The sequence below is a fragment of the Ceratotherium simum genome, chromosome 30, assembly GCF_057802395.1.
Source record: "Ceratotherium simum simum isolate JZ-2026a chromosome 30, ASM5780239v1, whole genome shotgun sequence".
Lineage (NCBI taxonomy): Eukaryota > Metazoa > Chordata > Mammalia > Perissodactyla > Rhinocerotidae > Ceratotherium > Ceratotherium simum.
Window position 1 is genome coordinate 30,039,014 of NC_141929.1, and position 25,094 is coordinate 30,064,107.

The window sequence follows — 25,094 nt, forward strand, 5'->3', positions numbered from 1 at the left end:
AATAATTCATCCCTGCCTTTTATATTTTGCTAAGTCAGCACCCTGTAATCTTCACGGGCTAAGAGCCAGGGCTGTGTTCACAGGTTGCAAAGGCCAGCTAACCAGCGCAAAAGGCAGGATGGTTATGCCTTAACAGGTGTGTGGGTGTGTGACAGAGAGAGAGAGAGAGAGAGAGAGAGAGAGAGAGAGCGTGTGTGTGTGTATCTGTGTGTATTGTGCTAAGTGATTATAAACAGCCTTGTTGTCTACAGTGAGGACCACCTAGATTGTCTCATGTGGATAGAGGTAAGGGTGCTCTTTATTAGGGTGTTCTTTACAACCTGTGTTTCTTTCCTGGATAAAAGAGAGGAATCCCAGGCCAGGTCAATCTTTGCAGAAGCCATGACCTGTAGAGACTGACCCTAATGCTATTACAAAGTCCTCACCCCACCACAGGGCTTCCCCTGACTGCCTGCCACAATGTCTAGAATTAATGTAAATGAGCATCCTTTTCCTAATATTGAATCTCCAGAAGATTCAATCAGCTATAACCTATGGCCTTGGACAAGATCCTGAGAACTTTTCTAGGATTGTCATGTGTTTTATGGCTGCTGGTTGCACAGTTCTCCCTGATGTCAATATTGGTCTGGCCTGGACAAGGGCAGGCTTTCCAATGACACTGGGAAAACTGTGTGAGCGTGGAGAAGGCACAGCTGTCTCTTTACTGCGCTGGCCTGGAGACAACTCTGCTTCACGTCTGCACCCTCTCCATTGACAAGAACAAATCTCATGACTCCCATTAATGTGAGGGAGACTGGGTCATGTGTTCCAGGCTGGGCAGCACCTCCTTGATGGCAAGTTCACACTGGGAGAGGGACCATGAAGTGTGAGCCATCAGCAAGCCCTCCACCACCTGGTCACTAGCTCTTTCAGGAACCCCAGCACCCCTGTTTCCAACCATCCTTCCAGGCAGCCTGAGGGTCCAGAAGGGGTCAGCAGGAAGGTGTGGCACTTTGAATGGGCTGATTGGAGGAGATCCCAGAAGAGAGGGCCACCTGAGCTTGCCCACAGGGAACCAAGCATGTGCTTAGGGCACCAACAAAGTCAATTTGTCAGAAAGTTTTGACCCCACAGCAGCGTGGTTGCAAGTATGGGCTGTAATGTTATGGAGCATTTGTTCAGTCCTCAGCTCTTCCTCATACTTGATGTGTGACTGTGGGCCAGTTCCTGGACCACGCTGAGCCCCGGGAGATAATAGAATCAATTCACAGGCTTATTTTGAAAACTAAGTGAGATTCTGTAAACAAAACACTTAGCACAGCATTTGCCACACAGTCAAATGAATGTCTGAATGAATAAGAGTGAAAATTCAAAGAGTATAATCACTCACAATACTACAGCCAGGAAATGGCTGTTGTGATACTAATTAGATTATAATCTTCCAGAATTTCTCCGGTGAAATAAAGATAAATATTTTCACTAAGGTGGGATATTATACATGGCTGGATTTTTTCAAAAAATATTTCTTTGTTTTAATGAAATATAATTCACATACTATAAAATTCACCTCTTTAAAGTGTACGATTCAAGGGCCGGCCCCGTGGCACAAGTGGTTAAATGTGCACACTCCGGTGCGATGGCCTGGAGTTCGCCGGTTCAGATCCCGGGCCCGCACTGATGCACCACTTGTTAAGCCAAGCTGTGGCGGCGTCCCATATAAAGCAGAGGAAGATGGGCACGGATGTTAGCCCAGGGCCAGTCTTCCTCAGCAAAAAAGAGGAGGATTGGCATCGGATGTTACCTCAGGGCTGGTCTTCCTCACAAAAAAATAAAAATAAAATAAAAAATAAAAAAAGTAAAAAATAAAAAAATAAAAGTGTACAATTCAGTGGTTTTACACAATTCACAAAATTGTGTAACCATCACCATTACCTAATCCCTGAGCCTTTCCCTCACTCCAAACAGAAACCTCATCCCGTTAGCAGTCGTTCCTCATCCCCTCCTCCCTCAGCTCCTGGTAACCTCTCATCTACTTTCTGTCCCTCTGGATTTGCTTATTCTGGACGTTTCTTATAAATAGAACCTTATAGTACGTGGCCTTTTGTGTCTGGATTTTTTCATGAGAATAATATTTTCAAAATTCAACCTTGAAATGAATGAAAACATTCTCATTGTAACAAGTAACTACATTTTTTTCTATGGCTGAATAATATTCCATTGCTTGGATAAATTACATTTTATATGTCTATTCATCAGCTGATGGACAATTGGGTATTTCCACTTCGGGTTATTATAAATAATGCTGCCATTTGTGTACAAGTTTTTGTATGGACATTTTTCAATTATCTTGTGTAGTTACTTAGCAGCAGAATTGCTTGGAAATATGATAACTCTGTGTTTCCTGCCACACTGTTTCCCAAAGCAGCAATAACGATTTTATATCTCGTTGTTTTCCCTCTTCACAATAGATCATGATTGTCTTTCTTTGTCAATAAATAGAAGTGTGCCTCTCTAGTTTGAGTGAATGCATCGTATTTCCTCAGTCAGCTGTTCCAGAGTGTACTTATTGAATTCACTATTGTTGGACATTTAACGATTCTATGAAACAGGCTTCATGCATCTTCCTCCTGTCCCCACAGGTAAAGGACACTTTCCCAAGTGTACCCAGAGCAATTTGTATCCCTCTATTTCGGTGCTCACACATTGCGTTGCAGTCCAACCCCCACTCCCATCCTATCAGTATTATCTACTACACAGTGAGCTCCTTGAGGAGATGGAACATTATTTGTGTTCATCTTTGTATCCGTAACACCTAGCATAGTGCCAGGCATTTGGTAAACGTTTGAAGAATGAATGAATATATGGAATAATGAAGAAATAGAAGGACGCATGCATGGATTGATGAATGAACGAAAAGAGCCAGGGACTGTGGAGGGATGGAGTTCATTACAATAAGAACACTCTGCCCAAAGATCCCTGCATCTAGATGTAGTGAGTTCCCAGACCCTGGAGGTATGGGACATGAAGCTGAGTCACTTGGCAGGAATATTGTAATGTTAATTCAGCCATCAGAAGGTAGATTGCGCTTAATTTAATATGTGTCCAAACTTGGCAACATAGAGCTCTATGAAGTTGAAGCCCAAGGAAGCTAAGAGATTTGTCCTCAGATCCCCAGCTGAGCAGCTGTGGGCCTGGGAGTTGCTCTAAGTTTTCAAGCTTGTTCTGTGGACCCCAGAACAGAGTCTCCCGTCGTCTAAAGGCATCTGTCTGCCTGTGCCTGCCTTTGGTAAGCTAACACTGCGCTGAGATTAGAGTCCAGGAAGGGAGAAACACTTACATAACAAGTTGTTTGACCAGTCTGTGATTAGGTACTTGGAGTTCACTCTGCTGCTCAGATAAAAGAGGGCAAACTCTGGGAGGCATGGTGTAGAGGCTCCAAAAATTCCTGGAGTGATCTTTGGAAGGGAGAGAGCTTTTCTGCCTGATTAGGCTATTGGCTGGGAGCCTGGGAGCTGGGGGCGGGGCGGGAGCTGGGGCTCTGGGGCCTGACTGCACAGCCCCTCCCAGCAGCTCTGAGATCTGCAGGCCCAGGAGCTGCTGTCCTTCCACGATGTGGCTCTTCACTCTGGTCCTGGTCTCCCTGGCCACTTCCACAGCTTGGGGTGAGTCCTTCTGAAATATAAATCGTGGGGGCACATTTGGAAATCCTTGTCCAGGGACGAAGTGATAGAGATGTTTATGGGACAGAGGCGTCAGAGGTCTGGTTCCGCAGTATCTCACCCTCCAGACTTGTAGTGCGTAGCCCAGGCAGCCTCTTAGAGGAGGATAAAAACCCTGAGACCTCAGCTGCCTCAGCCACACATACAGCCAACCTCATCCCTCCAGATGAGTACTTTGAAGAACTCAGTTTATTTCCCCTTAATAATAGTCCAGATTTGGTCAAATCATGAAGAGCAGCTTAACAAAATATAAATATCAACTCTGGGGCCCGAGTGTGAGGGTTTGAGTCCCAGCTCAGCACTTACTAGGTGTGTGTCCTGAGACAAGGTACTTCACTTCTCTGTGCCTCAGTTTCCCCCTCTAAAATGGGGATGACAACAACATCTACCTCACTGTACTGTTGTGAGGAGGAAATGGGTGATTGTTTCTAAAGAGCATAGTTTCTGGTATGAAGAGTGCAAAGAAATGTTTTATAAATAAAAGGGTTTTCTTCAAATATAATGTATTAAGAGAAATTTGAAGTATGGTAAGACCAACAGACCAGTAGCCAACTGCCATTGGAAATAGAGTCTGTTACTCACAGTTCCCAAGGGCAGGGGGCACATCACCACCATGGTGGGCCACAAGGTGAAGCACTGGGGGGCATCAGAAGGCGAAGGGAAGAGGAGGAATTGTGGGCAAGGGTCTTTATCATAGTTGTTGTTGGGAGGAAGGGGTGAGGCAGGATAAGCAGGTTTAGGGTTGGCAAACTAAATAATTTCAATGGGCTCTGGGGCTTAGTGGCTGTTCCCACTTGTCAGGTACCTGACCCTGGAGGGATTAGGGCAAGATAATAGTGGCCTGGCCTGTGAGAGCCCCATGAAGAGGGTGGTTGGGGTATAGGCTTGGACATGCTGGAAGGACAAGCTGATTCCCACCTCTAGGAATGGCTGCCTCTGGGAGGTGCAGTCCCTCCAGGGTCCGCAAGTCCCTATGTCCAAGCATCAAACACAGGCACTAAAAGACATGGTTATTACAAAGTTACAGCAGGGGCCCTCAGAACGCATCTGTGTCATTTGATATATGGAGAAACTGAGACTCAAACAGGGAAACGTGTTAGTCCAAGGTCACCTGGAAAATCATGCTCTGGATTCTCACTGTGACTCCTGAATGCAGAGCCAGTGCTCTGGCCATCAGAGTCCTGACAGCCCAGACCTCATCTGGACTCTATCTTCTTTCTGGTGGTATGACACTGTGAGAGGCCTGGGAGTGAGTATAAGGGCAGAGTAAGAACCAAATTAGGAGGGATTATTCCCAACCAATGTTCACCTCCTGGCAAGGCCATCCCATTTCCATCTTCAGAAAGTCCACACTGGCTGCCTACATTTCCTCAGCTTCCTCATCTGTAAAATCGGTATATGGGCACCAACCTAGCCAGACTTTTGTGAAGATTAATTTAAATGACCTGGAATGCACATTCAGCACATAGGAAGTGCCCAGTATATAAATGTTTCCTATAATATACGTGGTAACTGCTGCTCTTACCATTATTGCTGATGCCTCTCACCCATCACCCACTTTCCCACTATTGGCCATCTGGCTTCTGTCCACTTCTTCTCTCTTTAAAGTTGGTATTGGATATTCTTGTATAAGAACAAATCTGGATTATTTTTTCTGTTCTGGCCACACACGGTGAGAGAGATGTCAGCCTTGTGTCTACAGCAAAAGGAGAGAAACTGGGAGGATGAGAGGCTAGATATCATTTCCTGTGAGGAACGCTTGAACAAACTGAAGACGCACAAGTGAAGACCTGAGGGATGGGCACGATCAAGTGTCTGAAAGGCCGCCTGCCCCATGACAGCTCAGGATGGTCCCACAGCAGCTAGAACCAGGGCTGCTGGGGAAGCTGCAGGGAGGTGAATTTCAGCTCAGTGAGGAAGCACTGTCTGCTCCACAAGAATGGAACAGAGAGGAATCTGAGCCCCCGTCTCTCCTGCTCTGGACGACCTTGCTCAGAGCCACCTGAAGAACCATCTTCTAGCTGGTTGTGTCACTCTCCTGCACTCCAGAACTGTTCCCTGCTACTCATTCACCCGCTAAATAAAACCCCAACCCTTAGCCTGGCATTCGAGGCCCTCCCAGACATGAACCTATCTCAGCCCAGGATTCTTTTCACCTCCCCACAGACTCCCTCTGGCTCAAATGGACCATCACTCTTTCTCTGGCAGGCCTTGCATTTTGCTGTCTCAGAGCCTCGCCTGGGCACATTCTCTTCCCTGCTTTATACCTTTATGCCCCCTCTTCCTTCTCCCCTTGCTCAGTCCTCCCACTACTGCAAGTCCGCACTCTAAGGTCACGGCCTTCATGATGCCGCCAAACAGAAGGCCTCACTCTCTCTTCTAACTCCTATAGGACCTTGCTGGTGCCTCTCTCAGGACACTGACCACTTCCTTCCCAGTAGGAGGGTCAAGTGTGTATGTGGCTCACTCTCCCTACAAGGTTCAGAGCTTCTGAGAAGAGGGGCCGCCTCTTGTTCATCCTCCCATCCAGCATGCAGCTCAGCACCAGGATCCTAGTGGATAATTGTTTCCAGATGCTCTGAGAGTGGAAACCCAGTGTCTCTTCATTCCCAGCAACCCTCCTTCTTGCATTTACTTTCACTTGATGCTGTTTTACCTCCAATTCCCATTTGCTCCCTAAGATAGCCCGATGAGTTAGGAAGGACAGTTAACGTCATCTCTCTTTTATATAAGAAGAAACTGAGGCCTAGAGAGTTGAGGTCACTCATTCAAGGTCACATGATGAAAGTGGCAAGACTCACCTGGATTCCAGGTCAAACCTTCCACCTCTGACATGTCCTCATTTCCTCCTGATGTCCAGCAGGGCTCCCAACTTCACCGCCTGTTGTGGACACCGTGCAGGGCAAGGTCCTGGGGAAGTACCTCAGCTTAGAAGGATTTGCACAGCCTGTGGCCGTTTTCCTGGGCATCCCTTTTGCCAAGCCCCCTCTTGGACCCCTGAGGTTTGCTCCACCACAGCCTGCAGAACCATGGCACTTCGTGAAGAACACCACCACCTACCCTCCTATGTAAGCCGGGGGGTGGCTTTGGCGTCTTTCAGTGGGATGTTTGCCTCGAAGTGATGCAGGAAGGAGCCAAGGCTATCTTCTGAGTTGCTAGTACTGTGTTCTGGAGTCATCAGGATACTGTAGATCCTTAGAGAAATTCCAGAAGTCCCACAGCATTCTAGAGCCCTTTATTCAACAAATATTTATTGAGCACCTACTGTATGCTAGGCATGTTCTAAGGTTCCTGGGATCCATTAGTAAACAGAAGAGAAAAGCCTTTCTTCATGGAGCTTGCATTCTAGGAGAGGAGACCAATAATAAACAATATGCAAATTAATATTGAATTATGTAATCTGTTAGAATATGTTAGGTGCTTTGGGATAAAATGAAAAATGTGAGCAGGTGAAAGGGATCAGAAATAGTGGTTCTTTTATTTTTTTTACTTGAACTTTGCCATAGTTGGCGAGCGGGGTGAACTAGGCTGTGTGTGGGTGAGGGGTGCTTTGGAGTATTGAAGGGGCAAGTTCTCAACTCCCAGGTGTGTCCAGCTACCTAGTCACGAGCAGAGCAGTGGTTGGTGTGTCCTACGCACCCTGGACAAGTTGGGCAAAGAAGCCCCTCAGCCTCACCCCCCAGGGTGCCTGGATGCCTGTGTGTGTCCCTTCAGACCTTATTCGTCTTGGTCCAGCATTTCTAGGAATTTCCAGGAACCCACCTCTTGCCTTCTTTTCTTTTCTTTGTTTTCCTCTTCTATACTCTTCTCCCCTTCGTTTCATCCTTTCTTTAAAAATAATATTCACTGTTTTTATTTCTTGATTATAAGTGTAATACATACTTGTTACCGAAAAGTGAGGAGACACAGGTAAGGAAAGGTAAAAAAATTAAAATCATATACGATTCACCATCTGGAACGAACTGCTGCTCATATTTTAGATTCTGTTTAATCTTTTATCTCTTACCTATTTCCTCCTTAAAAATAGAACCACTTAAGAATCTGCATGCAATTCCAATGTCCCTTGTTTTTTTACACACCAACAAGCAATTCTTAGACACCAGCTGGGCGTCCTACAATTCAACTCAATTCAGACACTATTTACCAAAAAATGGGATCAGGTGCCACCGTTCGTATTCTCAGTCCCACAAGACTGCCTCTGCTTCAGCTGCTCATCACACGTCCAGGTGGTTACCTGTGGTAATGACCCACTGGCTATAAATCAGAGGTTCCCATGACCCCCTCCTTGGGTTCCATTAATTTTCTGAAGCAGCTCACAGAATTCAGGAAACTAGTTTACTCTCTAGATGACCAGTTTATTTTGAAGAATATTAAAGGATAAGAGTCAGCAGCCAGATGAAGAGATCTGTAGGGTGAGGTCCTGAAGAAAGGAGCTTCTGTCCTCGTGGAGTTTGGGGCCCTGCAGGGTGACACGAGGAAGCGTTCTGGTTCACCAAGCTGGAGGCTCTCTGAACTCCCTTTTGATTTTTTATGGAGCTTCATTACAGAAGCATAAGTGATTAAATCATTGACCATTGATCACTGACCACTGATTCAACCTCCAGCCCCTCTCCCTTTGCCAGAGGTCTGGGCAGGGGACCCTGAAAGTTCCAACCCTCTAATCACTGGATGGTTCTCCTGGCAACCAGCCCCATCCTCAGGTGAGGTCCAAAAGTTAGCTCATGCATATAACAAAAGACAACTTTATAGTTCTTATCAGTTAAGAAATTCCAAGGTTTTAGGAGCTCTGTGCAAGAAACTGGACAAAGAACTAATATATATTTCTTATTATAAATCACAACATCCCATCACAGTATACAGGTAGTTTGGATGCCTGCTTTGCTCATTTATAAGTATATCATGAATATCTTTCTATGTCATTAAATACCACAGCCTCACAATTAATAGCTGCATTGCCTTGGGTATTGAATCATAACTTATTTACCTGATCTCTTATTTGGGGTCATTAAGTTGTTCATGATGTTTTTGATAATATAAATAACTTCGTAATGAACAACCTGTAGGTAAATCTTTATACACATGCATGAAATTTTTTGAATAAGGTCCAAGAAATGACTTTTCTGAGTCCAAGAGTAGGCACCTTTTGTTATATTTCCTTCCAGAAATGTCCCAACTACACTCTTTTCATTAATATATGAAAACCTCCATCCACTGGACCTTTGCCAATATTTGGGGTTATTGAAATTTTTTTGACTATTGGGTAGGCAATATAATAATAGTAATTATTATCATGATCATGATTATATATATGTATATATACTTTTGCTATTTATGCTGCATTATTTGAATCCTAGTGTTGTTCCCTTTTTTGACATTTGAATTTATTCTTTTATGAATATTGTGCCCCCTGTCCTTAGTGATCCAGGGAAATTTGGCCCAGGATGAAGATCAGGAAGTCATCTTTCTAGCCTCTGACTCTGCCACTTGACTGCTGTGCCATCGAAGCACCTTAGTGCCTCAGTTTCCTCATCTACATACTGGGGGCAGTGACACCTGCCTTCTGGGTACATTGAAATCAGGAAAGGTTGCTTATAACATCCTTGGAAACATAAGCACTCCATATGTCACAAGGCTGATCTGAGGATTAAATGAGTTATTACATGGAGTACAACACCAAGAATGCTGAGAGGACTCAGTAAATGTTACCAATTCTAATGTATGTTGGATCTTTCTTTAAGATCTCTTATTAGGCAAACCAGTAGTGCTTGCCTGGGATGGGTGATGATAGAATCTTAACATGTCAGGGCTGTAGGATCCTTATAGAAATCAGTCCCATCACCTAGACCTGGCAGATTGAGGCCCAGAGCGGGGATGGAATTCAACCAAGGTCACCCATCATATTAGTGGCTGAGGCAGGACTAGAATACAGTTCTTTTAATGTTGCCCAACAAATATTTCATCCCTGACCTGTTGTCCGCCCTAACTGCCTGCCATTTGAATGACTTCTGATAGTTTATGAAAGTCTCTCTTGGACTAGAACATGTTTACCCAGTGAGAACATGGTCACCGTGAAGTCCGCCATAGGGAATACAGCAGAGAGTCAGGCTGTGTCCAGGCATGAAGGAAGTGGTCCTCTCCCAGGTGCATAGGAAGCCTCCTCCCCTTGACCCAGGGCAACCCGAAGGCTCTGGGAAGGGGACAGGTGCCAGGGTTCCTCACTATACACAGTTCTGGAAGACATTAGTGAGCTCCTGCCCCCACCCCACACCTGCATCCCCAGAAAGCCTCCTGCCCATTCCAGTGACTCCAATCTGGTAAGAGCAACTCTATTACAGGCCTAAATCTCCCAGTCCAAGGTCCAGCCTGACTGCAGGAGACATCTCCTCGCTTAGCTCTGATTGAACCTCAGGAGTTGTTCTTTTCCTTCCCCTCCCAGGTGCTCCCAAGTCACAGAGCCTGTGCAGATGGTCTTAGACACGGATACCAACAAAAAGGATGACATACCTCTCCAGATTTCTGAAGACTGTCTTTACCTAAACATTTACACTCCTGCTGACTTGACGAAGAAAAGCAGGTTACCGGTAAGCAGTGGGAACCACTGGTCAAGGCTGGTGAGTTCCAGCCTCCAGGATCTTCTGGTGGAGACTGGAAGAGGATGAGGCAGTTTGGGGTGGGGACATCACCAGCCGTGGCTGTTTCAGGGGCCCCAGGGCTTTCTTTACCCACCACAGCCAGACCACGTGACCACAGGAAATGTAGGGTATAAAGCTTTTCCATTCTTCCCTTCTAGGTTCTTTGACTAGCCTAATAATTAAATTGACATAAGACAGATTAATAAGAGAAATATAAATTAAATTTTGCACATATAGGAGCTCATAAAAAATTGAGCATCAAATAAGTGACCAAAGCAAGCAGCATTTATAACTTTGGACAAAGAGACAATTATTTGTGAAGATTTGACAAAGCAAAAGGTTTTGGGTTGGGGTAGCAAGTTCAAGAGGGAGCAATAAAAATGGTTTACACAGCCTTCTCGGCCTTGAATTCCCTGTCTCTGCTGATAAGGACGCCTTTTACCCTCCAGGTGCAGGGAGGGTACGCTTTACGTGGGAGATTTATTTCTTGCTTTCAGGGGACAAAAGGGATTGAGAGTGACCTTGCACTCGCTGTTTCCCAAGTAATTTTCTTAAGTAAATTTATTTCAAAATAATCAGCACACAACAATGGCATATTTGGGGGTGGCATATTCTTCTCCCCTTCAACCTCAGTTTTGCGGTGACAAAAATAGGATCTTTTGGGGAGCTGGCCGTACATCTGTAACGTAGCATTCAATTTTTCCAAGGTCTCTTACTTTAATAGAAGAACAAGAATGATTACTCTTGGATGATAGATTAAGAATCTGATACACAGAGCAGATAAGATATATTTCCAATAACGTTAGAATTGGAAAGAAATGTAGAGATAAGCCAACAACCCAACTCTTCTTTACAGGTAGAGAAACTGAGGCCCAGAGAGGGGAAGGCGAGGTGACATAGTAAGGTTGACAGTACAAGAGCGCAAGTCTTCTGATCTTCAACCAATGCTCTTTACACAGACTAGGAAATTGAGCCTGTGTGTGGCCTGTCCTCAGCATAAAAGACCCATGTCGAAGAGTTTCTCCTGATAAAAGTGTGGAGAGCAGAACATGGGTCAATCCAAGAAGCACTTTCCTTTGCCTTCGGCCAACTATCTGGGACTTTGTTGTGGCTAATTTCCCTCCCTGATTGTCTTTGGCATGGGCTGATGACCCAGTGAGTCAGCATTTCCTGAATAAAGGGAGGCACAGAGATGGGGCATTCTTCCAGACCTGGCTGGAGGGTGGGGAAGGTCAGCTGGAAAAGGAGGGGATCCCTGAGGTGGAGAAGGGAGGGATGTGAGCACCCAGCCACCTCCCAGGACACAGCAGGCACGATGCCCAGGAGTGGAGGAGGCATCTGTGAACTCGTGACTAGAAGCAGCACTGCACATGCTTGGCCTAAAGAGTTGGGAGCAAGGATTTACCCATTCATTCAAACATTCATTCATTCATTCTTCCATTATGTACTCAGTGTCCCATATACATAGCTACACCTGGGGGTTAGGAGAAAGGAGGAACTTAAATCAACTACCATGCAGCCCCTGCCTTTGAGGATCTTACCATCTGGGCTGCACAGACAGACTAACTTCAGCAAGTCACTGCTGACCAGCCCTTGGCTCAGCCTTCACTCGGAGATGACTCACATTCAGTCCCTCCAGGGATCAGAGGTATGGGAGGAACAATGGCTCTGGGTACTTGGAGGCAGGAGAACCTCTAGTTATGGACACAGTTTCTTGAACTACAGGGCCTGGGTTTAAATTCTGGTTCTGCCTCTTACTAGCTGAGACACTTGTCTCTGTTTCCTCAAAAGGAGAATAATCACATATGAGTGTTCAATGATGAATCTCAAGCTATATCTCAGTGCCTGGCGAGGAACACAAGGCAAGCACTCCTGATACCTTAGTTAGAGTTGAAGGGAAGATCTTACTCCTTCTCTAACAGCTGGCCTATTGCACCATGGCCACTGGCTGCGGTGTGCTAGGCTGTTCAAGGCGTGGACTCCGGAGCCTGACTGCCTGGGTTCAAGTCCTGCTTCCACTACTTATTAGCTGCATAACTTCGGGCAGGTTAAGTGTCTCGGTGTTTCTGTCTGTTAAATGGGACAATAGTAGTCCCTACCTCATGGATGGTTTATTTCTAAATGCTTAGAACAGCACTTGGCACATAGTCTGTATTACGAGTTCTTTTTTTATTAACAAAATTATTACAATCTGATTATTTTAGCCATTCTCACTTCCCTCCTATGTGAGCTCTTTAAAGGCAGGAGCTGTGAGTCATGAATTGCTGTTTGAACACTGGTCGTCAATTCTTATCACAGTCCCCAGCACATAGTAGGTTCTCAGATCATGTTAGTCAAATGACTGAGGACTTCTTGGAGGAGGTGGCTTCTAGGCTGAGCTTTGCAGTATCAGTGGAATTTGCAGATGCAAAAGAATCAGGAGGAGGCAGAGGGAAGGCATATCAGGAAGACACACCACTGGGGGCATGTGTGCTTCTTGAGATAATCATACACGCATGAGAGAAGTTTAATTCACTGCATAAGAGGTGACTTAGATGAAGCTGAAGGACAAGGGCTGCAGCATGCAGAGTATGCTGAGCTGGGGGAGGGGTCCAGGCATGAGGATGACGGGAGTGTTGGGGAGAAGATGACACCCTTAGCCTTGAATGTGCCCATGATGGTGTTCCCAGCATGAAGAGCCCTGGGAGGAGGTGGCACTGAGGCTGGTGGGACAGGCAGGGGCCATGAGATTGCATTGAATGGGGTAGTGGCCTGTCCCCAAGCTGGGAGTGGGGGGAGAAGGTAAACTGCCTCTTCCAGTTTTCTGGGGACTATGGGACTTTGTATAATGATCTCCTTGAGTCATAACCAAAAGCTAGGGAACCAAAGCACACAACCTCTGGAGGTCCTTCCCAGCTCTGCTTCCTGTATCCAGTATGGTGTCTTCCTCCCTGTCCAGGTGATGGTGTGGATCCATGGAGGTGGGCTGATAATAGGCGGAGCATCAACCTATGATGGGCTCGTTCTCTCTGCCCATGAAAACGTGGTGGTGGTGACCATTCAGTATCGCCTGGGCATCTGGGGATTCTTCAGGTAAGATATCAGTCTCTTCTCAGTGCACACTGGCCCCCAAAGCAAGGGTTCTAGGACCAAAGGGACCTTTGCTAAGTTCCGTAGTAAGGCACCCAAGTCCCTTCATAATTGGGCTCCACCTACGTTCTCCTTCCCCAGCCGCAGTGGCCCATGTGCTTCTGAGCTTTTGCATGTGCTGTTCCCTCTGCCTGGAATGCCTACTCTACCTGACAATCTTTTATTCATCCTCTAAGGCCCGAACCAAATGTTTGTTTTAAGTGCCATTGATTCGATTCTGACTCCTAACAACAATGTGCAGCAGAGAACTCTGCCTGGTGATTCTGTACCATCCTCTCTTCTTCAGGCTCTATATCAGAAAATGCTCTGCTGCTGTTCATAGAGTTTTCATGGCCAATTTTTTTGGAAGTGGGTGGCCACCTCCTTCATGGTCTATTTTGGTCTATCTTGGTCAGGAAGTGCAGCTGAATCCTGTCCACCACGAGTAACCCTGCTGGTATTTGAAATACTGGTGGCAAAACTTTTAGCCGGGTGGTGTGGTTCCCTAATGGGGAAACAAACCTGAGCCGTGATGGTGAGACAATTGAATCCTAACCACTAGACAGCCAGGGCTGGCTAACTCAAGTGTTACCTTCTCTGAAAGGCTTATCTCCTTTTCGCCTGTGCTGCTCCAGCACATTGCAACCTCTACAATGTCAGTTAGCACGCAGCACAGCAGTTAGAGGCTTACACATCTTACCTCATGGAAAAGGAAGGAAGGAGCAGACTCATGGTGGGAGCTCAGTGAATGCTTGTTGGGGAAGGAATGGATGGCTAGAGTTGGGAGGTTAATGGAGCATCTGATCCCAGTGGACAACCCTCCCAGGAAATGCCAGGTCCTCTCATGCCATTTCCTTCTGCATTTGGCATATGCATGAGTCAAAGCTACAGTCCTTTCCATCTGGCCCCCTGGAAACAGTAGCCAGGTTTCCTGCAGAAGACAGTTACCATGAGCCTTTTCTGAATGCTCTAGGACCAGGACCTCTGACCCTGAGAGGGGTGACAGGTGGGCTGAAGGAAGAGTGGGCTACTCCCTGCAATTACCTATACAGCTGGAGAAGAGTTATTCCAGGAGGGTCATGACCCAGGATGTATCGCCTTCATTGAGACTGCTCATCTCTTTCACCCATGGACCATTACTCTGCTCCCCATTAGAGAAAAACTGATACATCTACTCTCCCTGCTCCCTCTCCTCTCCATCTCTCCTGTGCCCACGCCAGTCAGATTTCCACCCCGACCGCACCACCAGACTGTTCTGGTCAAGGTCACCAATGACCAGTGGCTCTTGGCCCAACCTTGGCAAACATCCACACGACATCTTGGGAGCTTCCACACATGATAGTTCATACTTTTTGGAAATGCTTCCTCTCTCAGCTCCCGGCCACCTCCTACCTCACAGACTGCTCCTTCTCAGCCCCTTCCCTAGATCCTTCTCCTCCCCATTCTCAGGCCTCTATGTGCATCTCCCTCTCCATCTCCACTGCTGCCCTGAGTGACCTCAGGGGGCACTTTCACAGCTCCCTATTTTTAGCCTTTAGTTTCTCCTTTGAAACCCAGATGCACATCGTTAACTTCGTCCTTCTAGCTCCTACTATCTCCTCTGGACGTCTAAAGGGCATCTCACACTTCACAGGGACAAACTTACCCTTTGACTGCCATGGCCCCTACCCCGAAACACTTCTACTTTCCCCACAGTGCCCCCTGCTGACGTGTTGGTGGCTCTATCCTTTCGGTAGCTCAGGATAAAGGTCTGTGGTCAGCCTTGATTCTTCTCTTTTTCTAAAACTCCACATCCAGTGGATCAGTAAATCTTTTGGCTCCATCTTTAAGATTCATTTAGACTTCAGCACTTCTCACATCCACTCTTCCACCCACCCCAATATAAGCCCTCTGTGTCTCTCCCATGGATTATTGTAACAACCTCCTACTTTTATAATCCTGCAATTTTATACTCTGTCTGATCCAAACAGCAGTCAGAGTGATCATTTAAGACATGAATGGAGTCATGTCCTTCTCCTGCAGTGGCTTCCCTCCCTACTTACAGTGACATCGACGTCCTCACCAAGGCCTGCAGGGCTCTCTCCGGCTGTGAGTGCTACACTCACACTTTGTTCACTGGACTCCAGGGCCTTTGCACTTGCTATTTCTTCCACCTGGAATTCCCTTCTTTGGATATTTGCAAGGCTCTGTGCTCATTCATTCAGGTCTCTACTCAAATGCCACAGCCTCAAAGAGGCCTTCCCTGGTCATGTGATCGGAAAAAGGACCTCACTGCCCCACCTCTGCCTTTTTGTTTTCCCACTTTTGTTTTTCCTGAAAGCACTTTCACTACCTGACATATTCTATACTTATCTGTTTATTTGTTTATGATCCGTAGTGTGAGCTCTGGGTAGTCAGAGATTTGCCTGTTTTGTGCTCAGATGGGCTCCTGGCTCTTAGAACAGTGTTTGCACATGGTAGATGCTCAATAGATAGATGGGGATGAAGGACTGTAGAGCCCACAACAGAACAATGCTGCAGGAGAGGAAGACAGGTGAAGACCCCTGTGTCAGGGCTGTGGAAGCCCCATCTCATTCCACAAGGCTCACCTAGAGTCTCTTCTTTGGTCCTGAGAGCCCTGCCATGACTTCTCTGCTCCCAACCCACCCTGTTCTCTTCTCACAGCACAGGGGACGAGCACAGCCGAGGAAACTGGGGTCACTTGGACCAGGTGGCCGCACTGCACTGGGTCCAGGAGAACATTGCCCACTTTGGAGGGGACCCAGGCTCTGTGACCATCTTTGGAGAGTCAGCGGGAGGTGAAAGTGTCTCTGTTCTTGTAAGTGTTCCTGGACCTGATGTGGCTCCTGATGGGACCCTTGGAGACAAGCGGATTTAGCCATGGGCACCTTTACTCACAAGACCTGGACCAAAGGCTGACCTCAATCTGCACAGCATCAAATAGTGGGGAGCTAATGGGTAAAATCTCCTTGATGTCCACAAAGCTCAGAGCTCAGCTTAGCGTGCTGGGGCCATAAGAAACTCCTACAGTAGCTGCATCATTAACATTCCTCTCTCCTCACTTGATTGAGCTCTCTCTCTCCTTCCTGCTCATTTTTATGTTAGGAAACATCTCACATCTCTTGGGAAGTAGGGCTGCGTATGGATTATGAATAAGAGGAGTCAACCATGAAGGTTGGGCAGAGTGTCTTGTTTGGCTTGAAACCAGACCTTCATGTCAGGGAGACATAAGCACTAACAACAGGTCAGTGGCCTCCTCTGAGGTGGTCTGATGTCTTGTCCATGCCCAAGAGGGACAGCAACAGTCTCTGGACTGAAGGATGGAGCTGGGCTAGGGAAGGTGGGTGGGAGGGAGGAGGGTTCAGAAGGTGGAGTGGGGAGGGATGGGACAGGGATGTGGGACACAGACATGACCTGGAAGCCTAGTGTGGGGAATGGGGCTGAGGGAGACACTGAGGGAAGAAAGGACGGAAAGCCAGGTTAGAAGGTGCTGGGAGGGCCGGCCCCGTGGCTTAGCGGTTAAGTGCGCGCACTCCGCTACTGGTGGCCCGGGTTCAGATCCTGGGCATGCACCGAGGCACAGCTTCTCTGGCCATGCTGAGGCCACGTCCCACATACAGCAACTAGAAGGATGTGCAGCTGTGACATACAACTATCTACTGGGGCTTTGGGGAGAAAAAAAGGAGGAGGATTGTCAATAGATGTTAGCTCAGAGCCGGTCTTCCTCAACAAAAAAGGAGGAGGATTAGCACGGATATTAGTTCAGGGCAGATCTTCCTCACAAAAAAAAAAAAAAAAGAAGGGGCTGGGAGCTTTAAGGAACCCTCCAGGTGCCTCAGAGTTAGGAGACACAGGACTATTACTGTGTTTTTAAAACATGCATTTGTTTCATACTTGAATACTCAGAGGGAAACTTTTTTATATTCTATACAGTTGGGAAAAAGGAAAATACAGATAACTCTAAAGAAGAAAAAAGTCATCCATAATCTCATTACCCAGGTGTACTCACCATGGACATTTTGACATGTATTTTTCTAGTCATTTTTCCATGACTCAGCTTGTCTGTCTATCTATCTATCTATCTATCTATCTATCTATCTATCTATCCATCTATTTATCTGTCTATCATCTTTCTATCTCTCTTTCTCTCTATCTAGGACTTTTTAAACAAAAAAAGCTTCCTTAACATTATAGCACACCATAAATCTTTCGCTAAGCATTATGTACTCTTCCATAATTTTATTTTTCAAGTTTCTGTAGTATTGCATGGTAGGAATAAAAAAATAGCTTATTTACCCAATCTCGTAATATTGGAATCTTCAATTATTAAAAGTGTAAGTTTTTACACTTAAAACAGCCTGAGGATTTTTAGAAATCATTGTGTGCCTCCATGATCCTTTTTCCTAGAATATTCTGAGTAATGGAAATGCAGAATCAGAACCGAGTGTTTAAAGTGTTCATAGGAATTTATAAGCATATCTCAGATACTTTTGATTGTTATAATAAGCATGTGTCACACATGTCCTGTTCTGTCCCTCACTCTGTGGTACTAGCCCCCTCCAGCTGAGGGAAGTTTTCTTGGAGAAAACAAGTTCCAGGTCAGCCTGGGGAAAAGGCCATGTCAGGAAAGGAAATGTCATGTCCACTGAGCCCCAGGGTCTCCAGGGGAATTGGCCAGAGCAGAGCAGTGGATGGGGGTAGCCCTTAAAGACCACCCACTGTGACCATAAACTCTCTTCCTCTCCCCATGTCTCCCAGGTGTTATCTCCACTGGCCAAGAACCTCTTCCACCGGGCCATCTCTGAGAGTGGCGTGGCCCTCAGTGCTGCCCTGGTCAAGAAGGACTCGAAGGCCACAGCTCAGGTAGGTCTCACACTGGACCACCCCTGCACCCTTTGCTCTGCTCTGCTGGAGTCTTCTGGGACCTTTCTTGCTGTGGGATCCAGCTGACATCCTCAAGGAAACACAGAAGTGAGGATGGCTGAGTGGGAAGGGCAAGGATACCCTCACCCAACCTCCCAGTTATCCAGCTAGCAAACTGGGCAGAGAGTGGAGGCAGCTTGTTAAGGTCAGAGAGTGATCAGGGCAGAGCTGGGACTCAAGCTCACAAGTCTGGATTGTCAGCACAGTGCACTGTCCCTGGTAAGTCTTCCCAAAGTGTGTCCGTGTGGAGTGCCAGGACAGACAGTGGCAGTGGAGTGTCATTGTGTCTTGTCTCTCTCAGGATCTGAGTTCTGGTGAACCCATTTGCAGCATGTGTACCTGGAGTGAGTCTTACCAGAGGGCCTTGTAACTGGGGGTGGTTCCTGGAAGATTCATTCCTGATTCATTCATTTATTTATGGATTCAATCAACAAATAATTTTGATATAGCCAGACATCTAGCAGCCTCTAGACACTTCTTCTAATGAAGTAGACAGATTAATGATTACATAATCACACAAATTATAAAATGTCAATTCTGAAAAGAGCAATAAAGCAGAGGTACCTGATGTCATAACAGAATTCAAAAGGAGCAGTTAGTCCAGTTAATAGGGGATTGTCATCAGAAAAGACTTCCTGAAAAAAGGATCAGAGGGATCAACAGTAATTTACTTGATAAAAAAGGAGTGTTCTAGGAAGAGGAAATAGCACTTGCAAATGTCCTGTGGCAAGAGGGAGTATCTCCAGTGAAAGAGAGTGAGAAAGGCTGATGTGGCCAGAGCAGAAGGAACAGAGGGAACCTGGAGTGAGCTGAGGATGGGGACACTGCAGGGGCTGTGATGCACAGGACCCTGTGAGGACTTTGTCTTTGTCTGGAGACTTTTAGGAAGCCAAGGAAGAGTGAGCAACAGGAGGCTCTGCTGAGGAGCGCCCACTGGAGTCGGTGATGTGGGGCATTCTGGTAGGGCTGTGAGAGCTGGTTTTCTGGAGTGGTGGGGGCAGCAGCCAGACTTAAAGGGAATGGAAAGTAGGAGGAGAGGAAAGGAAGACACCAAGAATTTGTAGAATTTTTAAGAATGTTTTTCAGAATTCTTTGGTTGTAAACAACAGAAGCCCACTTGACCAGGCTTAAGTGGAGAAGGGGGAAATTATTTAAAGGAAACAAATGTGGCAGAGCTGGGGCTGGATTTTGCTATCAAACAGGAAACAGAAATTGGGAAAATGAAGGGAATCCTAGACTCTCATTCTTGCTTTCTCTCTCTCTCTCTCTCTCTCTTTCTCTCTCTTTGTCTCTCTCTCTGTCTGTCTCTGTCTTTCTCTCTCTATCTCTCTTCCCTACTTCTCCCTGTACCTTTTCATTTATTTAACAAAATCATACTGATTCTGTGTCAGACACTGTACTAGGCTCTGGGGAGTCCTACACACTTTCCAAGGACCTGCCATCACTGAGCCTGCCTTCTGCCCATTTGTGTCTTCTCCTCTGGTCTTGCCCGATGACCGAGTGACTTGTCTGAAGCCAAATGGCTAGTAAGTGGATGAGCCAAGATTTGAAACCAGACAGTGTGATTCTGGACTCCATGCTCTTAAGCCCCACTCCGTGCTGCCTCTCCTTAGATGTTCAGCTCTGAGATCCTTATGCCCATTTTAACATAGATAAGGTAATAGAGATTGTGGCCATGAAATTGGCACGACTGGGACCAGGACCCACACCAGCTGGTCTAGAGCATTTTCTGTCACCTCCCTGCTGCCTTTAGATATTGAGGTTGGGATGGAACACCTCTTTATTGACCGAGGGAAGGAACGTGGCTCTTAAATTCTGCTGTGCCCTATCATCTCTGCAGCAAATTGCTGTCTTTGCTGGGTGTAACACCATCACCTCGGCTGTCCTTGTTCATTGCCTGCGCCAGAAGACAGAGGAGGATCTCCTGGAGACCACGCGGAAGATGGTAGGTGCATCCGTTCTCGTGACTGCACACTGCCCTACTTTGTAAACTTTGCCCCAGGCTTCATCATTTCAGCTGTCCCCTTGCCCCAGAAAAACTACCTGGGACAAAGTCTTGCCTCTCAGGAGCAGGTTCAGCCTCCGGATCTAAATAAGAATTTTCTTGTTTTTCTTTTTCATTATGAAATGTCTCAAACGTTAGCAAAATCAAAAAATAACTTGATGAACAATTGTGTAATAATCCTCCAGCTCTACCAAAACTTACTATTTTGCCATTCTTGTTTTCAGATATATTTTTAAGAAATTAAATATTACATATTCCTATAGGTGACGACTGTCCTGAATTTTGGTGATGGGTATAGTAAGAACCAAGTTTTTTAGAAAGGTTGTCACAATTTATCTTTGCTAATTTAGAAACTACCTCAATTGTAACCTTTGTTGGCTCAATTTTCTAGATTTTCTGAGACACTACCTCAGTTGTGATTCTAGGATAACCACATATCCATTCACTCTTCCATTCATTTATCCATTATTCTTATTATCTGTCTATTCGTCTTCCAATCTATCCAATTCATCAATATCATTTCATCAATTTAATATCAATAACTTTCATTCATTTATTATCAATCATCCATGCATCATCAAAACACCATGTATCTTCACTCCATCATCCATCCCTCTAAAATGAATGATCCATCCATCACCAATATGCTAGTTGTCATCCATCTATCCACTTATTACTTCAATTCAACCATATTCCATGTATTAACAAACTCCATCCATCCATCGATCCACCAGTCCATCCATCTGTGCATGTGTATGGATGGGGAAAGGGAGAGTGATGCAGGCATGAATTGGATACAGTCCCTGCTCACAAGGAACTATTCAAGGAGAAACACATTCATATACGTCATCAGTTAAGTGTATGGGAAGCACAGAGAGGGGAAACATTCATTATAGTCACAAGCATATTTCACAGAGAAGATGACATTTGAGGATTGGTGGGTGGCTGTGGCAGTGGGTCATCACAAGGACAGATGCCTAGAGAACACAGCATCTAAGGCCAATGACAACTATTCCCTCTTTGGAGGAAGGGTGTGAATGTGGGCCCAGGAATAGCATGAGATCCTGGACTTCCTGTCTGGACCTTGGGCTTCTGAGCATATTCCTGGACGTCCAGAGACATGCCCCTACCACTGGACTCTGCTCTATTTCCATGAGTAGACTCCAATGTGGCCTTGGGACTTGGATCTTGGTTCCTCTGGCTCAAATAAGGTGACCAAGGTGTTCAAAGAATTACAACACAACTGTTTTCTGATACCCGGAAAGAGGCTAATTTATTCCACCAATTCTCCATGTGGCATAAGAGGAACCAGCTTTTAAGGGGAGAGTTGGCGAATTTGAACCTAAGACAACCTTAGGTTCTGAACCGAATCAGAACCTAAGAGCCCATGTTATCCTTCTGAGATATTGTGAGATCATGTGGAAGTGCTCCCATAATTACCCACTCTCTCCAAAACACACACAAACACACACACACACGCCCACCCCACTAGCTGGTAGGGTGACAATCTATGATAGAGGGACCTTTACTGGTCACTTGCTTCATTCTGATCAGTCTGGTTAACCACAGTGTGAGATTACAATCCGTGTAATCTCGGTGAACACACACCATGGAGAAGTGTAGGGTGGGGGAATTTCCACGAGCTTGTATGAGTCAGGACTTTCTAATGCAAGACGAGAACATTCATCTCAAAGTGTCTAGAGCAGAAAAAGAAATGTGTTGTCACAGACTCTTCAGGTAACTAACTGAAAACTAAACTACAGTTCAGGAGTAGAAGGCTTCAGGCATGGCTGAGTCCAGAGGCACATATGATACTATTAAGAATCTGTCTCTACCCCTCAGCTTTTTACCCCTCAGTGTTGGCTTCACTCTCAGGCAGCTTTGTCCCCTGGGGAGGTTAAAGACAGCAACAGTACTCTAGACTTACATTCTTACTGCCCAGAAACCCTCTTTCCCAATAATTCTGTCAAAAGTTTTGGGACAAACACAATTGGACTGACATGGGCGTGTGCTCATCCCTGAACTAATCTCTGTGGTCAGGAAAACTGGTCACATACAGATGCCTGGATTCATGGGGTAAGAGTGGGGAAGAGGGAGGTCCCCAAAAGGAAAATTAGGGTGTTGTTTCTTGGGGGAACAAGAAGGGAAGTGGATTGAGGGCAGGGCAGGCACAACCACAGACACCCTCTCCAGAGCTCCCCTCCCCATGCTACACCCACACCCTGTGCTGAGGCCCAAAGGAGCCAGTGTTTAGCATTTCTCCCAGGAAACCTTCTCACCCACATCCTCTGCCTTTGTCTTCACAGAAATTTCTCACTCTTGATTTCCTTGGAGACCCCAGAGAGGTAAGGACTTTGTTTTCTTGATTATAGGATTTAAGTCTTGACATGTTAACCTCCAGTTAAATATGAATGAAAGAATTCTCCCTGTGGACTCATAGTAACTCCCTGTGTTCATATTGCTGAGGCCCAGAGAGGGGCAGTGATTTCCCTGGATCACACAGCCAGGAGGACCAGACGTAGGACTAGAACCGGTTCCCCCGACTCCCAGTTCAGTGCTACCAGTCATCAACTCTGTGTCCCCTCAGCCCAGCCTACCCTCTTCTTGTTTACATTTCCTGCTCCCAAAAATGCCCTCTTTAGAGAAAGCTGGACTAGAACCTTCCACTATGGGAAGGTGGATGTAATTGGATAAGGGGTTTCTTCAGTCAGATTCATTGAGGGGCCCAGATCTTCCCCTGGAGGCTGCAGGCTTGATTATCTGTACAAGCTGCACTGTGTGCAGGGCCGTCAGGAAGGGAGCCCAGAGTCTCAGTCCTGAGGACACCACCCTCCTCCCAGCCACGCAGGAAACTCCAGCAGTATCCTCCCATGTCCTTCCTCCTCACCTCCTACCTTCCTAGGTGTGGCCATGTTCAGGTGACATTAACTCTGCAGTGCCATACAAACCTGTTCTCTGCTTTCTCCCTGGGACATAGAAGCAGTTATCTTAAAAGGTGTTGTGAGGATTAAATGAGATTCATTCAGTCATTCATCAACGATTTAATTAGCACTTACTGTGTGCCAGGATCCAATTCAGAAGCTGGAAATATAGCAGCAAAACAGGCAAGAGAGGCGAGCCCTGCCTCCTGGAGTGAGGCAAGAGTCAATAAACAGATATGTAAAATACGTAGTGTGTGCTGACAGTCAGCGTTAAGGAGAAAAAGAAATTGGGAAATGGGGCTAGAGTTTGCCAATGGCTTGAATTTACATGGCAGGGTCAGGAATGGTCCATGAGAAGATGACATTTGAGATGAGTTCTGGAGGAGGAGAGGAAGCCAGCCGTCAGGGACACTGAAGGAAGAGTGTTCCAGGCAGAGGGAATAGCAATTGCAAAGGCCCTGAGGCAGGAGGCCAGTGTGGCTGGAATGGAGGGAGTAAGGAACAGACCTGACGCTAAAAAGGGAGTGGGAGGTATGGGTGATCTTTTAAGGTACATGGATTTGGATTCCAAGTGTGATGGGAAGCCTTGGGAGGGTTTTGAGCAGAGAAGTGAGAGACCTTGGATTTTACAAGGGGCTGCTTGACTGCTGTGTTGAAATGGAAGGTAGGGAAGGGGCAGGGCAGATGCAGGGACACCAGCTGGGAATCCACTGCACTGCAGTAATCCAGGCAAAGGATCATGGCAGCCTGGACTAGCCCACAGCAGAGGGGGTGGAGAGAAGGGGTTGGTGCCTGGATATTCTTGAAGTGACAGCTGACAGGATTTGCTAGTGGACAGGATGTGGGCTGTAAGGAAAAGAGAAGGGTGAAGCAGGCCCCTGGGCCTTTGTCCTGAGCCAGGTGATGCACGAGGCCCACCCGGGGCAGCCACTGGCACCCACTCCGGACAGAGGCGATTCCTGCCATTCTCACAGGTGCTGGTGTCACTCAGCCCCCACTGGACGCAGCCCTGATCAGGCCCTCATTGTCTCTTTCCTGGACTTTCACCATCTTCCGCCTCTACTGTCCCTCCCACTCCCATGCCCCACGGTGCTGCCAGACTCACCTTTGTAGACCCAGGTCAGGGCGTGTCCCCCCTTGTTAAAAGGCTGACCGTCCTGACAAGACAGACGCCCTCACCCCCATGGAGTTATCCTTCAAAACACATCTGAGTCCCTGCTCTGTGCAGACATTGTGCAGAGAACATGCTGCACCATTTGCTCTCGCTAGTCCACGCCCCACAGCTTCCTCCAAGCCCAGGACTCTCGGGGTCTGAGGTTCCTGGGATTAGAGTTGCACAGTGAAACCTCTGTCTCTCTGTTCATGCTGTTCCCACTGTTTGGAACACTGTTCATTCCCCAGAGCCACTGCACATGGCAGGCACCTCCTTCATGAGGCCTGTCCTGTGTCCTCCTTCCAGAAGCCGTTCTTCTTGCTGGCTTCCTGCAGCCCCCCTTTCTGCACTGCACAGCCTCTTGAAGAGAGCAGTGGTGACACTCAGATGCTTGGCCGCTATTGTCATTCATGTTGCAGTAGGATTTGGGCTCTTGTCCTGCTGAGTCAGATCCTCTACTACAAACAATGAGAACTCACTACAGATGGGGAGATACATGAAGATATACAAACACTTCAAGTTAAAATAAATATACATACATATGTATGTGCATATATCTCAATACTTAAATAAGAATACATTTATTTTATTTATACATATATAAATGTATATTAACATGTGTATATATTTCCCAATTTGAGAGAGACTTGCCCC

At 46.5% G+C, this 25,094-nt stretch overlaps 1 protein-coding gene across 3 annotated transcripts in view; it reads left to right on the forward strand.

The window, feature by feature from the left end:
* Window positions 1–3,536: 3,536 nt before the first annotated feature.
* Window positions 3,537–25,094, forward strand: part of LOC101395940 (liver carboxylesterase-like) — a 30,003-nt gene continuing 8,445 nt past the window's right edge. Inside the window, exons 1-8 of one of the 3 annotated variants that reach the window (XM_014788577.2) lie at window positions 3,537–3,641; window positions 6,562–6,766; window positions 10,135–10,279; window positions 13,269–13,402; window positions 16,103–16,256; window positions 18,197–18,301; window positions 20,202–20,306; window positions 22,673–22,711. In XM_014788577.2, coding sequence (XP_014644063.1) covers window positions 3,590–3,641; window positions 6,562–6,766; window positions 10,135–10,279; window positions 13,269–13,402; window positions 16,103–16,256; window positions 18,197–18,301; window positions 20,202–20,306; window positions 22,673–22,711 — 939 coding nt within the window. In that variant the 5' untranslated portion in view covers window positions 3,537–3,589. Of the gene's footprint in view, window positions 3,642–6,558; window positions 6,767–10,134; window positions 10,280–13,268; window positions 13,403–16,102; window positions 16,257–18,196; window positions 18,302–20,201; window positions 20,307–22,672; window positions 22,712–25,094 lie in introns of all 3 variants that reach the window. The other 2 variants (XM_087420239.1, XM_087420240.1) reach the window with 2 other exon arrangements.